The 15,783-nt window shown below is 46.3% G+C and overlaps 2 protein-coding genes across 2 annotated transcripts in view; one reads left to right on the top strand and one right to left on the bottom strand.

Moving 5' to 3' along the window:
* The window catches only part of PRR5 (proline rich 5), a 544,979-nt gene that overhangs the window by 217,640 nt on the left and 311,556 nt on the right, over positions 1 to 15,783 (bottom strand). The window lies entirely within an intron of this gene.
* The window catches only part of PHF21B (PHD finger protein 21B), a 190,945-nt gene continuing 186,072 nt past the window's right edge, over positions 10,911 to 15,783 (top strand). Inside the window, exons 1-2 of the mRNA XM_063308355.1 lie at positions 10,911 to 10,928; positions 11,234 to 11,299. Coding sequence (XP_063164425.1) covers positions 10,911 to 10,928; positions 11,234 to 11,299 — 84 coding nt within the window. The remainder of the gene's footprint in view (positions 10,929 to 11,233; positions 11,300 to 15,783) is intronic.

The following is a 15,783-nucleotide window of genomic DNA, read 5'->3' as shown; positions in this document are numbered from 1 at the left end:
TTATGAACTAAGCTAGGAAGGAAGGACGGACAATCAGACCTTGCCTATAGATTTAGACCTTGTTCTCATTCCATGAATGTGCAGTAGAAAATTTAAAGGCCATGTCTATCCTTATCATTAGAAGACTGAAGGCCAGGTTTAGGAATAAATCATCCTGAAGAAAGTCCAGCTATGTGGTCACTAAGAATAGATGGTATATCATTAATCAATCAATCAGTAAAAAGGAAATGAAAAATAACGTAAAACCTAATGGGAGGAGTTTTAGACTGGTAGAATACTATGATCACATATTTTATAGCTTCACATGATGGAGATGACCATTTACTCAGAACCATGACTTCATTAGAACATCAAGTGAAAACATGCAGGTCTGAATGGACCATCACAGCGGTTCTATAAGCAAAAACATATTTTACAGGTGATCCATGTAAAAAAAGGGTAGGGCTTTGAGCATACAGTCAAGGCCACCATCTTCACACACACTCACATCCCTACATATTACAACAATTGTAAAACAACTACTAATTTGTAGTTAAAACAACTAATACACTACTGCTAGCTAAGAATTGGAACATCAGTTTGCATGTGATAGATCATTCCAGGATAACATGAGAATTCCAGTAACGAAATATTTGAAAAGAGTCCTGGGAACCAAGGAATATGTGTCATTCCTCACTTCTTGGGACCCTCCAGCTACCTACTTCAGAGAAAAATAGTTCTTCTGGGTCTGCATATAAGGTGTCACTGGATCATGACATCATTTTTAATTTCCATAGAATTAACCCCTACTTACCGTGCAGAAGAGTCTGTCCTTTCTACAATTACTAGAGTTACTAATCTGGGTTTGTTTCCTTGCAATCAGGAACACAGCCAGGATGATGTTATGTCCATGAGGGATGTAAGTTTTGTAGTTTGGTGATGACAACATGATACATGTGATGTCACTTGCTCTTCCTTGCCCTGCTATAGATGCTCCTGATCTGGAGACACATTCAAAACCAGGGCTCACACGGAAACAACAATGCTTCTTACTCTTTCACACTTAAAAACAGAGGTAGAGAACTTTCGTTTTGCCCCTGCTGAGGTCATTGTAGCCAAAACTAGAGTCCAAAGTGAGGAACTGTGTCAAGAACTTGTGAAATTACACTTTAATGATAAAAAGCCATTTTCATCGGTATTTTCTTTCCCCAATTTACTCAAGATTTCAACAAGCAATCAGAGGTATCCGCAAGGTGTGGTCAAAACAGTCAAGATGGTGGCTGTGATGATGCAATCGAAGCTACAGAGAATCAGAATCAATAGCCCAGAGCAGGGCCAGGAAGAGGATCTGACTGGAAGAACCAGGATGTGACCTCAACAGAGACCTCTAAATTGAGAAGCCACGAATCCCATCTTCGTCCCACCTCTTTGGAGGTGCCACAGCCTGCTCTAAAAGTAAATTGCTTTGGATGTAAAAGTAAAATGCAAATAATAAGAACAAGGGCAAGGGCAAGAACAGCCAAGATGCAGGTTATCAGACATTTGGGAAGACCAAAAAATGTAGCCAAGTGAATTTTCCACAAGTTGGATCTGACTTCTTGTGTTTGTGGGAACAGCCACATGGGTTTCTTGGCAACAGTACAGCGATGGCCTTCTTCCTGGATCTTTTTCTTTTCCAGTCTAACCTACATTCCTGATTTTTCCCTGTGGACTGCCATCCAAATAGTAATCAGGTCTATCCTTAAGTAATTAACGTTGCTTTTTCAAAATCCACCCAGGTCAGCTAGTTGTTGCCATTTAGTGAATTAATAATGCATGAGGACCCCAACAAATTCCATATTTGCTGGCTGGTATGCATGTGTGTGTGCATGCGTGCGCACACGTGTGCCCGGAGGGAAAGAAAGTGACCATCGTTTATTTTTCAGGAACAGACACAATGGAATATCAATCAGTTACCCAGGGTCACTCTTGACAGGGGAAAAATATAGCGCCCATTCAGACTCATGACCTGTGCTATGCTTCGGTCTCATTTTTCTTAATTGAGTGCCCCATGATGGCACCAGTGTTGGCATTCGGCATGCCATTTCCCTCTCTTTTCATTCATGCCCTCTGACTTTCCAAAGCCTTTCTCCCTGTGGGCAGGGTGACTTGGCAGAAATCCTGAGCAACTTTCCAAAGGGCTGAAGTAAAATACAATCAAAAGACCCAAGCAGGGCTGAGCAGCTGCCTCCCTGGTCAAGTGAAAGTAAAGTAGGAGCAAAGGCAGAAAACAAAACTAGTTTGAGGGCTGAGGAAAAGCAAGTGGCTTTTTTTCAGAAAGGGACAAGAACACCACCGTGGTAGTGGTAGACGAGAACCAGGGAGATCCAGGTTCAAATCCACTCTTAATCCACTTACTGGATGCTCTCATTCAGCCCAACCTACCCCGCAGGGTTGCTGCTGGGATAAAATGAAGACAGGGTCTCCATGCAAGGTCCTGGAGGAAACAGGATACAGGTAGCCCTCACTTAACAACAACAACGGACTGGAAAACTGGTTGTTAAGCAGTGCAGTTGTTAAGCGAGTCACCATGTGACTGGATCCAATTTTAGGACTATTTTACAACGGTTGTTAAGTGACTCATGGGTCGTTAAGCAAATTCAGCTTCCCCAATGAATGTTTTTTGCCCGAAACTGGCAAAAAAGGTCACAAATCACGATCATGTAACCACAGGGTGCTGAAACTGGTCATAAATGCAAGCCGGCTGTCAATGTCCGAATTGCGATCATGTGACTGCAGGGGTGGTGTGACGTTTTGTGACATTTATAAACAGGTCATAAAGCACTTTTTCTGAGGCTGTCATAACTTTGGACCGTAATTAAACGAACGGTCATTAAGTGAAGACTACCTGTATACATCTGATGAACCACTTTGCGTTAATATAGAGCAAGAAAGCCATACAACTGAGATATCCCAAACCAGTTCCCTTTCTGTACAAATCCTAGGTATGATCACCAACTGTCTCACCATCATTTTCAGAAACCAGGAATCTTCTGCAGAAAAACCTGGTCTCGTTTACCCCCTTGTGGGATGGTATAATGTCAGGATGAGGGGTCATTCCCCCCTGTTGTAATCCAAGGAAAATTTGGTGCTATCCATGACATGATGCACAGCACATAAAAATAAATCAAACAGAATCAAACACTTACTTGGAGGAATGTTAATATGATGTTAAAAATACACATTATTACATTTACATTTCAGAGATATGGATATTGTGCTTGTTAATCAAACTTCATTGCACATCATCACTACTAGTAAAATGAATGGGAATGTCATTATAACACGGTGAAAATTACACGGTTTTATTATAAATTAGTCTAATGTTATAAGAGATTGTAAAGCATTACTATTATTGCTATCGTGCATTTTCTCCTGCTTAATGGGCAGTATTAGCTCAGTGAGGGGATATATATGGTGGGATACACACTTGAAAATAAATACATGAAATATAGATTTCTGTCTATATTTAGAGCATTTAGACTAGCCCTGCAGAATCATTTAGCCAACCTTGGCTGGGGCTCAAAAAGCTAATCAGGGTTGGATTTGTTAGCACCTGGACCAACAGGAAAACCCACCTTTGTAGGCTAGACTGGTAAAAAAAAAATCTGGAATAAGGCAATGGTAATCTTCTTCCATTTATTTCTAGGAAAACAGCATAGATATCCTGAGAAGTTATCAGGAGTTGAATTCAGAGATTTACTCTTTTATTTCCTAAATTACTAAATTAGAGATTTACTTTTACTTCCTAAATTAATTTTAAGAAGACTTGTTTGACTCATTTTTCTGCTGGGAGGTTTTCAAGCTTTCAGATATATTAGCTTCCTTCTATTTTTTTAAACATTTTTTTCTCTTTTAATTTTGCTGTTTGACATTTCAGAACTTGTAAATTGGTTTAATTTTTTTAATTGGTCTTTGCCTTGGGGTCCTTTAATAACAAAAAACATATAAGAAACCATGTTATAAATAGGCAAATAAATGCATTTCTCTAATTAATACAGCACAAACAAGTCCTTTCCTATAATAAGCTTGTTAACATATGCCCACACACTTGAGTCTTAGCAAATCTCTCAGTCAGATGGAAAAATGGGTCCAACAAGAAATCTGCAAGAAACCCAAATAGGCTGTGAAAGGAACTTCCTACAATTATCATTTTGGCAATTGTAGAATCCAGGAACAGGGAAGGAAGCCATATATAGTCTTGGATTGAAGCAGGTATGGCGTTCTCAAAAACCTATGCAGGGTTGGACCTGGTCAGCATTTGGACAGATCCCAAAGATCTGTGCAGCAGTGGAATATCTACCCATGGAGATTGTGAATTCTTCTGTAGGTTTTTAGGTGGACAGCCACCTTTCAAGCATGGTTTAATTGGATTTGCAGCACACTTCAGAGGTTGGACTGGATGATCCTCATGGTCTCTTCCAACTCCACCATTCTAGGACTCTAAAACCCAGGGCTGGAGGATAGTTTTGAAGTCAACACCATCCAAGAGAAGGCAACAGCAAATGTTTTCTTTGCTGCTGCCAAGAAAACACCATGGAGGTTTCTACAGAATCACCAGGAACCAAGACTTGACTTTGCTGAAACATCATCATTGCATAGTTGACGATGATGGATCTCCAAAAGCGACGTGGGTTGGACCTGCTCAGGAAATCCCAGGGCTGTAGGCTAGATTGGAAGTCAAAAGCCATCCCAGAAGAAATAGTTGCAAAACTCTTCTCTACTATGGCTGAGAAAACACAGTAGTAGTCACTAGGAGTCAACCTTGATTGAAAGGAGATTTTATCTTTACCTTACAACTGCCCCTAAGGGACGTGGTGGCGCTGCGGGTTAAACCGCTGAGCTGCTGAGCTTGCCGATCGAAAGGTTGGCAGTTTGAATCCGTGTGACGGGATGAGCGCCCGTTGCTAGTCCCAGCTCCTGCCCACCTAGCAGTCAAAAACATACAAATCTGAGTAGAATAATAGGTACCGCTTCGGCGGGCAGATAACGGTGTTCCGTGTAGTCCTGCCGGCCACATGACCACGGAAGTGTCTACGGACAAACGCCGGCTCTTCGGCTTTGAAACGGAGATGAGCACCGCCCCCTAGAGTTGGACACGACTGGACTTAACGTCAAGGGAAACCTTTACCTTTACAACTGCCCCTAGTTCACATCAAATTAATTTGGATACCTATATCAGTGTTTCTCAACCTTGACCTCTTCAAGATGTGTGGACTTCACCTCCCAGAATTCCCAAATGAGCATGCTGGCTAGGGAATTCTGGGAGTTGAAGTCCACACGTCTTCAAGTCACCAAGGTTGAGAAACACTGATCTAGAGTATCTCGGTGCTTAAGAGATGGCATCAGCTTTCCTTCCTCAGTTGAACTATCTTTTGTACCCATATGAGCAGGGGCATCTGTGGGTGGGTTGGTGGGGTCAAAAAAGTCAAGATGTCTGCAATCACATGGCTGTGGCCACCAACTTGACTTTTGTCACACACAGACACACCGCAGATGTCCCTGCTCGTGAGATAGTTTAAGGGTACCCTCAGATTTCAGGATGCTCTGTCAAAGAAAAATACCCAATGGCCCCTTCAGCTGTCAATCCGTCTTGAAAATTCCACCATTCATAATTTAGATGTTAGATATTCTTTGTACTTTGACTTAAGCTTTCCTCCAGTTTAAAATGAGTATGAAAGAGAGGGGGAACTTTATTTGATCAATGACTAGCTTGAAACAAGGTATAACAAGATCCAGTGATAAGAGAAATATTATACTTAAGTACTGCATAAATAAAATGCCACGTGCAGCATAGCACTCTATTTAAGACTAAGATTAAAACTAAAGGTTAAAACTAGCTAAGATGGGGGGGAGGGGAGAATCTATAAAATTAATTATAACTGAAATCTAAAATTAGATGCTGTATTGCAGTGAATGAAGAATATAAAGTGTACTGTAAAATCTAATAATCTTAACTATTGACAAGTTACAACTAATAGTCCATTCATACATGACTGAGGATTAATGGAACAGATATAAAGATACTGCTTATTGTAGAAGAGAAGCCAAATCTTTGCATACATTCACAGCTGCTGTGCAGAATCACATTACTGTACGCATAATAAGGCTTTTCTTATCAGATCGGAGGATATTAATATAAATCTCCTCAGACTGGTAAGCTTTGCCAAAGTTTTTTCACACACACGTGCTCTTTTTCTCATTTATTTGTTATATTTCTGTTGCTGTTCATTTTGGAAGTTTTAGTCATTCATTTACCAAAAAGAAAAAAAAGTAAAAATATTTGAGGTAATTCAGACTTTTTATTTCCAAAATAGAGTCTTTTCAGGAGAAAGTCAGCGCCACTAGCTACTACATTACACGGGGTTCAGCTTGTACCACAAAGTATGTAGATATAGAATTGCTTCGGTATTCTATTTCTTAGAGTTATTTGAATAAGAATCTGGGCTGGGCCTTTCAATATAAGAAATAATTGTCACTTATCTGGTCCTATTTTTTTATATTTTTGTTCTCTAATGCACTAAGGAGCATAACGTACAGCAGACTGCAAAATTTTCCTCCTCATTGCCTAAGCAGGCTGAGAACAAGTAACTGGTCCAAGTCCTAAAAACTGGAGGTTACCCAACAGTGTCTTCAGGGAAAGTCAGAAAAACCAAGATGGTGGCCGTGATTGCAAAAGCCCCACCCCTTCCACCTCATACATGGCAAGAGGGGCAGGGCTTCAATTGCGTGTTTGCAACCACCACCTTGACCTTTCTGACTCCTGCTGCAAATGCTCCCACTTTTTCTGACCCAATGGACGTTATTGTGAGAGGAATATATCAGAAACTGCTTCTGTGATTTCCTGCAAGCTCCTGCTTATGTTATCAAAGTGATGCTATCTAACCACCTTGTTTTCTTTTGGGTTTTATTTCAGTTGGCTTCCATTTTTCCAAGCATCGGGTCTTCTCCAATAACTCTGGCCTTTGACAGGGTGTATTCCTTGAATTTTATTTATTTATTTATTTTTCTATTATTATTTTTATAAATATCTCAAGGCGGGGAACATACCTAATACTCCTTTCTCCTCCCCTTTTCCCCACAACAGCAACCCTGTGAGGTGGGCTGGACTGAGAGAGAGGGACTGGCCCAAAGTCACCCAGCTGGCTTTCAGGCCTAAGGCGGGACTAGAACTCACCGACTGGTTTCTAGCCCAGCACCTTAAACACTAGGCCAAACTGGCTCTAATTAATATATTAATGTATCTAATTAATAATTTCAATTATTTGTGTAGTGCCAATTATTTGTAGGGTTTGTTTATCTGTTGCGCATTATTAACTTGTAATGCTATGAGAGCTTATCTCCTGAAAAGCGCACTATAACACTTTTTAGAATTAAATGACATTTGAAGTCTTCTATACAGGACAGTGAGCTAAATGCTAGTTTGGCTAATAATTCAGGACTGTTTTGGAGACTGCTTTTCTTTATCTACTCAAGATGGAAAGCAGAAATACCCAACCTGCCTAGGATTGTAATGCATCTATTTTGCATTGTTCTATATTCTAATGTCATTGATATTCCTCTATTTCTAATCCGTGTCTAATTTTTTTAAAGAATATTATTGTTATTCTCTTCCACTGGAGTATTATTTTTGTTATGGTTGCTGCTACTTACACAATCTACCTAAGTTCTGATTGGATTTGGTACTTTTGACTATCGGATTCTTCCCAAGGATCTAGGATAGCTAAAGATACCACTGTAATTAATATATGTGCTGTTCCAAGTAATGCAACTTTTTGTAACCGATGAGTTGAAATTTGGACCATTCTCATTCTCTCCAAGTGCTTCTCCAGATCTTTCGGGATGGCACCAACCACCACTGGCACCACTGTGAATTTTCTTTTCCACATTGGCACAATCTCTATTTGAAGGTCTTTATGTGTCCCTTTTTTTGAAGTTCTTTCTCATTGACCCTTCTTTCTCTAATTGTTGTCATCGTCATCATCGTCATCATCATGGGCATCTGCGTAGGAAAAATAGATAGACAGGAACAGAGGACAAATGATGCTAAACACATTAATATATAATTAACTTTAAATATGAACCTGGGTGTATAATAACGCCCCAAAGCTAAAGTAACACAGTGACTGTATTCACACAACCCGCTTTAACTTGAGGAACTGAGTTTGCCAGTTTTCTGGCTTTGCACAATACTTTCAACCATAAAGGAACCCAACATTTTATGTTCACACCCAACTGAAAAACTCTCTAAAAAATGAAGCAAGGTCAAAATGAACTGCTACAACTGTCACCCAGTTAAGCCTGTTGTGTGAACAGAGCCTCTGACTGCAGAAAGAAATTCAAGACTGGAGATGCAGGATCCAGCGTATTACCTCTGGGGGCTGCCGAGCCCCGGTCTAAGCCGAGAGTTTGCTCTGCCACACACATACAGCAGATAAGAGAACCAACAGGCCAGAGATGTCTCTTTGCATCACCCAGACCCTAAACCAGTGTTTCTCAACCTCCGCAACTTTAAGATGTGCAACCTTAAGTGGTGCTGGCTGGGGAATTCTGGGAGTTGAAGTCCACACATCTTAAAGAGGCTGAGAAGCACTGCCCTAAACTCTACAGGCAACACCTTTTTCACTTCCTGGTCACCTGAGTGATGACCTGCACAAGCTGAGTTATGTGCAAAGGGGAAGAGAAAGGAGGGAGGCAAAGATGCCAAGGCCAAGGGAGGGCAACCCTGGGCCTCCATGTTGCTAACTGACACCAAGCTGCCACACTGGGAACTCCCACCCTCTGGGAAAGGGCCAGCTCCCGGCCCAAGGCCCTTCGGCTACCTAAAATCGCTAAGAGCTCCAGATCACACATCTTCTCCAGCACTTGAGATCAAGTCTTCCTGTACAGCTGCCCCAGGTCTCTGGAGCAGAGGGGCCGTCCTCTGGGTGGGCTTTGACAAAGGCCCAACAGCATGCCTTTACACAGCAGCCACCACCACCACCAGAAGCCCTGGAAGGGTTGACTTCGGCAATCTGGGGAGCTGAAGGCCAGATTCCAGGCCTTATGGCAACCTGTCCAGAGCCAGAGAGCGCAGAGGACTTCTGGGTCCTGCGGGGAAACTCGGTGCATCGACTGACTGACGAGTGGCCAGCAAGACTGCAGCGTCTGCAGGGGGGGAGGGTCAAAAGAGTCAAGATGGCAACCTCGGCCTTGCGTTGAAAGCCCTGCCCCCTCTTGGGTGCAAGGGGCCCTCCGGACTCTTTCTGGCCCGCGACGGCCGTCCCACAGACCGCGGCTGGTTCCGCTCTGAGGGCTCCCTGCGTGCCGAGGATGGGCGCCCGCAAGAACAGGCTCTCGCCGCCGCCGCCGCCGCCGCCGCTTCTTGGGCTTCCAAGAGGCATCTCAGCGCCCTGCTCCCGACGGCCCGCGAAGCATCCCACTAAGCCGCAGCGCCTGCCCGGGCTGCCCGCTCGCCCGGCCCCGCGCCCTGCCCCGCGCCCTGCCCAAGCCCCGCGCCACCGCCGCCGCCGCTTCTCCGGCGCTCCGTTGTTCTCCGGCGCCGGCTTCCCCGAGGCCGCCCAGCGCGCATGCTCCAGCCTTTTCCTTCGCACACGTTCCCTCTCTCCCTCTCTCCCTCTCATTCTCTCTCCCTCTCTCTTCCTCCTCCTCCTCCTCTTCCTCCCCCCCCCCGCCTGGCTCCATCCGGGCAACTCCGAATTAGCATTGAGAGCCGTGGCACAACTTTTCCCGAGGCAAAGTGAAATCAAGGCGCGCACTCGGAGGAAATATAGTCCCTGCCGTTTTTAAAACTCTGCTGGGGCTCCGAGCCGCGCGGGGCGGGCCACCGGGGGCCCGGGCGCAGGAGGGGGCCGCCGCGAGGCCCGGGGGGATCCCCGGCCAGGGGGTGGCGGCGCCGGGGGGGGCCGGGGCTCGCGCCCCCCCAGTTCGGCGGAAAGTGAGTGATTTGTCTGTGCCCCTCGCCAAGAGGCAAAGAACTTGCTCGGCTGCCGAGTCCCGAGCCTCCCCATGGTCGGGGTCGCCTTCCTCGGCTGGGCAAACGGTTCCTTCCCGGGGAGGGCGCGCGCCCGGCGCTTTCGGGGGGGAGGGAGGCGTCCGAGCGCGGGGCTGAGCCGGCCCCGGGGGAGGGGGAGCGGGGCACCCAGCGCCCTCCCCAAACTTCCCCAGGCGGCGAGAGGGGGAGGACCCGAAAGTGCCCGGCAAGTTGCGAGGATGGAGGCGCCCGCCTTGCAGGAGGCGTTAAAAGTGGAAATCCAGGGCCGCCAGCAGGTAAACGCGGGGGCGGGCGAGCCAGCCGCGGCCGGCAGCACCCCGGTCGGGGCGCGGGAAGGCGGCCCCGGGCTCGGGCCGGGCAGCTCCGGCTCCCCGCCGCAGGTTGAGTCGATCGGGGGCGGCGGCGGAGGGGGCGGCGGCGGCGGCGGCGGAGGGGGCAGAGTCCTGCTCGCCCGGAGGGAGAGGCCTGGCGGGGCGGGGAGCGCCCCCCGCCCCGTCTCGCGACTCCGACTCGCCGCCCGGAGCACTTCGGCGAAGTTCTTTTACGGATTGTTTGGCTGACTTTCGGCGTGGGAGTCTGCGGGGCTTCGGTCCGGAGTCGCCCTTGCGGTGCATCCTCGTACGTGCGTGTGTGTGTGGACGTACGTCTGTGAGTGTGTGTTGGGAGAGATTAGGACGAGACTTGAATATTTATGAGCTTTGCTTGAAACTGACTCGCTGTGTTTACTTGCCTCTTTGTTCCACACCCCTCCCTCCCCGTCCTCCACATACACACACACACACACACACACGCACATATACACACGCACGTTTAAAAAAACCCATTACACCTCTAAGACTTTTAATTCATTCTTTTTCGGGGTGCTTTTCCCCCCTTTAAACAGAAACTAGTTGCACAGATGAAGCAAAATCCACAGGTAAATGCAGGCGGCTGTATTTTTTAATTAAAAGAAGAGCCCGGCTTCCACGGGGCTTTAGCTGGGCTGCAATAAGTGCTCCGACCTCAGGAGGAGAAACTTTATCCCCGGGAGCTCACCTCGGAAGTCCGGGCTGATCTTTTGTTACTTTATCTCCTTCTCTATCTCGACTCCCCCCCTCCCTCCTCATTGTGCATGATTTTCCTCGCGCTTTCGCGTGGAGCCATTCCTAGACGCAAGTTTACTTTTAACTAGCTTTAGTTTGCGCTTGGTTTTTAATCTGCATTTTATTGCCCTTTTTACAGAACGGGGATCTTAAGAAACAAATCCAAGAGAGGCAATCGAGAATAGCAGCTCTTAATGAAAAACAAGTAAGAACAAATCCATTCAGTTGTGTTTCTCTGGCTGAGCGTCCTTCTGTTCTCTTTTGGCTTCCTTCTTTTCTTCCTTTTCTTCTTCTTTTAATAGCACACTCTTAAAACATCTGAAGAGTCCGCGTTTGTTAGCTGAGAAATACCTCTATGTGGATAAAACACTCGGTTTTTATTTTTTGTTTTTTGTTTCTGTTCCTTGGTTTGTGTGTGTGTTTAACTAAAGGTTGCCTAGAGTGAGAAATGGCTTTAAAGATCAGGATTTATTTCTCTGTGCTTGCCTTGAAATTCCTTTATATTAATAATCATAGTAGAGAAAAAGAGTGATGCCGTGGCTGGAACGTTTTTTTCTTTTTTTAACACTCTCGCTCTCTCTCATGCGCGCACGCACACACACACACACACACACACACTAACACACTCAGGCGTCCATTTTGAGTTGGTCGACATGTTTTAGGAATATGGAAAATTGTTGGGTCTTGGATTAGTTTGTATTCACTTCCTTTCGACGTGGAATAACTCAGAGCTGGGAATAAGGAGGCTGAGACCAGTCCCCTTGGAACGTCTGCAGATCCGGATTTGGTCGGAAATGTTTATTTTGTTCGTACGTGGTGTGTATATTTCTCTCTCCCGCCCCAACCGACCATCCATCCACTTGCCGCTTTTTCTTTCTTCCCCTTGATCTGATGCATTGGCTTTCGAGTCGCCTTCGTGCGGGGAGGGGGGGCTTTTACTGGCTCCCCTCCCCCTCTTTGGTTCCACCTAGTTAGGCAAATCTGAGCAGGAAAGTGAAGCGCTGCCAAAGCAGACCGGGTCTGCTCTTCCCCACCCTTCTTCAAACAAACTTTCTTTGTGTGCAAGCCTGCCCGCCTCTGTGTGCGTGTGCGTGTGTGCGTGTGTGTGTGATGCGCGCGCGTGTGTGATCTTTGTCAGCATGTCTCCTGCTATTGCGGCGAACGACCCTGATGTGCCTGCCATGCAATTACTGGCTCGGAGGCTGCTACCTCCCCCCCTCCCCCGCCGGTCGTGGCTTTCCCAGCTGAAAAGAAAGTTGGTGGTTGGCGGGGCTGAGTTGCAGCATCCGCGGAGGGGCCCGGAGCTCGGCGGGCTTCGCTTCAGCACCACGAACAGATGCCCTGGAACGCTCCGCCGGCGGCTCGGGGGCTCGGAAGGGGGGCGCGCGCGCCCCGCCCGCCCCCCGCGCGCGCCCCGCCGCACTCCCCAGCCCCTTCCCTCCCGCCCCCGCCCCCGCCCCTCTCGAGCTTGGCCGCGCAGAAAGCGACAGCGGCGGCTTAGCCGAGGAGCCCGCGATCTGCCGGATTATGCCTCCCCCGCCCCCGCTCGACAGGCGAACTTTCCCCGGGGCGCCCCTCCTGCCCAGGCCGGCCCCTCCGCCCGCCCTCCCCGTCCTCTGGCGGAATCGATGCCGCGATTCCTTCGGAATGCTGCAGACGTTTCAGCACCAAAACTTGGAACAGCGCCCTGTCCTTTTTTCCCTTCCGAGCCGGGCGAGAAAAATGAAATAGAATCCGGGGATGGACTTCGCGGCAGGCTCGCCTTCCCAAGGGTTGGGGGAGGGGAGAGGCCAGGGGAAGGGAAGGGAAGGGAGGAAAGGAGAATCGTTCTGGGTTGTGTGTTTTCCATGATCAACGGTCTGGTCCCCGTTTTATATTATTGTACGGCGTGTGCCTGTATTCGGTCCTCCACGGTGGCTGGAAAGCATGCGGAAGTGTTTGGGTGCACGCTTTCCCGGGCTGAGAAATCTCAGTATTTCACTCTTCCCCTCCCCGCCCCCCAACCCCGCAACCCTGATTGATCCTCGCCCAGAATTTGCCAGCGCTCTCAGTTTGTAGTGGAAGCTTCCATTTTGTGACAAAGGGGTGTTGGTTTCTTCCTAACATGGAGAAAAGTCTGCAGAGTTTTAATGGGGGGTGGGGGGGAGGAGGGGCTGGTGGCCCATTCATGCTAAGCATTACCATTTTGATTGCTTTGATGCCATTTTGGAGGGGTGGGGGTGGGGAGAGAAGACCCCTGTCAGCAGAGCACAAAGATACACAAAGATATTTAATCAAACCAGATAGTTTCTTTGAGGGGGGGAGAATCACAGAAAGCAAGACGGTAGCTTAGAGCTGTTAGTTCCCTTTCTAGCAGGATAAAACAACATGTTGTATTGATTCTGCACTGAGCCGAGGATTTATTTAAAACAAGGCAACAGCCTTATACTGCAAACAATGCATGTTAATGCTTTCTGTTTGATAAGGAACTAGTTTGGCTGCATTGAAATGGACACATTGGATTGTGCTTCTATGTATTATTGCAACTGCTTCAAGGCAATTTGAATTTTTGATGCTGATAGTCAAAAAGGAGCAATTTTTTACATGCTGTGCTGGAATTTAGATAAAGCAAAGACCCATACCTGGAAAATAGAACTTGATGCAAGCTTTGGAAGTGGGGTGAGATTTTTAGCATTGTGAAACACTTCCTGGACTAAACAGTAAATTATTGCAAGCAAATACTCAGTTAACAATTATAGGACAAACAACCACTACTTGTGCTGAAAAGTGTTGTATGTTACCCTCTGCCTGTTTTATTGCCCATGGTGAAAGGCTTGATTAAGTCTTGCATATTTTCACCATTCCAAGCCAGGCAGCAAATCTTGTGGGTAGCTGGCATGAGATTTAAAGCTGAACGGGTTGAAGTTATTGTTCTTTTCCTCTGAGGAAAGATGAGGTGTGTGTGTGTGTGTGTGTGTGTGTGTATACACTGTGTATGTATGTATATGTATGTGTGTGTGTCTGTGTCTGTGTATTTTTTTACCCATGGGCCTCCCTGGAAGAGGATGCTTCACAGCAGCTCAGTGCTGGTGGATATGTTGAATGAATGCTGAATGTCCCTTTGAGTGGAGGTTGCAAACATGGGAATGCTCCTGAGGCATCCTGAAACCGAATGTAACTAAAACCCAAGGAGGATGAAGTTATATTTATTTATATTTTGAATTTCATCACCGCCCATCTCACTTGAAGAGCGAAGTTACTTTCATGTGCTCCATCCTCCCTGACGTTGCTTTTCCCAAGAGAGATATTTCTAAAAATCAGGTTCTTCATCAAAGTGATGGTCTGGGGGAGTGGCATAGAATTAAAATAAAATAAAATAAGCAAAACTAAATGTCTAACTCTTGCAGAGTTCTGCAGAGGATTAGGCACTCTTACCTGACCCCACTGGATTGTCCGCGTGTACCTAGTGGTTGAATGCTTAATGCTTCAGAGAGCATCATGACTGTAGGCATTCCTTCCCCATGAATTTATCTGATATCTTTTTAAAGCCCTTTTAAAGCCCAATAAACAGATTTGTGCTTCTTTTTCTCTCTCCTGAATCACCCACCACTCAACTTCCTTGGATAACCAGGTTCTAAGATTTCTCCACACCCCGTATCCTTTTTATAAATTATGGGCAAGTCCCTTTTATTCCCCTTCTCCCCTAAATTAAAAATCTTCAGCCCAACCAACCAGTAATTTGGGATGGCCCTTGGAAGGCCCAGGTACCTGAAGTTTATTGAAGTACCTGCAGCTGCCTGATTATTGGTGTTCTGAAAGTAAAGTCGGTGAGTAAAGTTGTGCATTGTTCTGAGAGCTTTATGTTCAGATTTTAGTTTTTAAAAAGCTCCTAATCAAGGGACTCATTCCTCTGAAGTATGTCTATAGGATCTAGAAGTCACCTCTTGAAACCCCCATCTGCCTTTGTGCCTTTCTTCTCTCCATCATTTTCTGAAAACCCAACCTGAGATCGAGATGCCTGTCCTCCATCTTACGGAGCAGAGCTGTGTATATTTTGTCCAGCTAATTATCTACTTATAAGCATTTTTGCTTAAATGGGCAACTGCCTTACTTGCTTCTGGTGCCTCAAAAGCGTATTATTATTATTATGGTTGGTCGCACAGTCAGCCAGATATTTAGACTGGATGTGGCATTTTTGTCCACCTATCAAGTCCTTCCCAAGGACTTGGGATAGGCAGGTGTTGTTTAATAATATTAAAGGTATCGTCGCAGTTTGTTGCTGTTGTTGTTATATGTTTCTAATGATACATTCCTCATTGCTTCCTTTCTGGGATATCAGCATAGGGGGAGATTCAAAATCTGCAAGATGGTGGGTAGGGCATCATGACTGAAGCCCCACCCCTTTTGTACATGCATGCAATGCGCACACAATGCACAGCAAAGGGGTGGGGGTCCAATTGCAATGCTGGGCCCACCATCCTGCAGATTTTGACCTCCCATGTGGACACTGCTGACAGATACGTACATGATTAGTTGCACTTGAAGTTCTGCCTGTTTTGTCTGTGCGACTGTAAAAAACATTGTGGCCGCCATCTTGACTTTTTAGGCCGTACCCTGCAGACAGCCCTGCGATGCAAGAGCACTTAGCAAGCTCGCTTAAGCCCATAGTGTACAGTTGTCATTAGATGGTGAAACTGGGTGACCACTCTT

This window comes from Candoia aspera, chromosome 7 (genome assembly GCF_035149785.1).
Source record: "Candoia aspera isolate rCanAsp1 chromosome 7, rCanAsp1.hap2, whole genome shotgun sequence".
Lineage (NCBI taxonomy): Eukaryota > Metazoa > Chordata > Lepidosauria > Squamata > Boidae > Candoia > Candoia aspera.
This window is presented reverse-complemented; position numbering and strand designations above follow the sequence as displayed.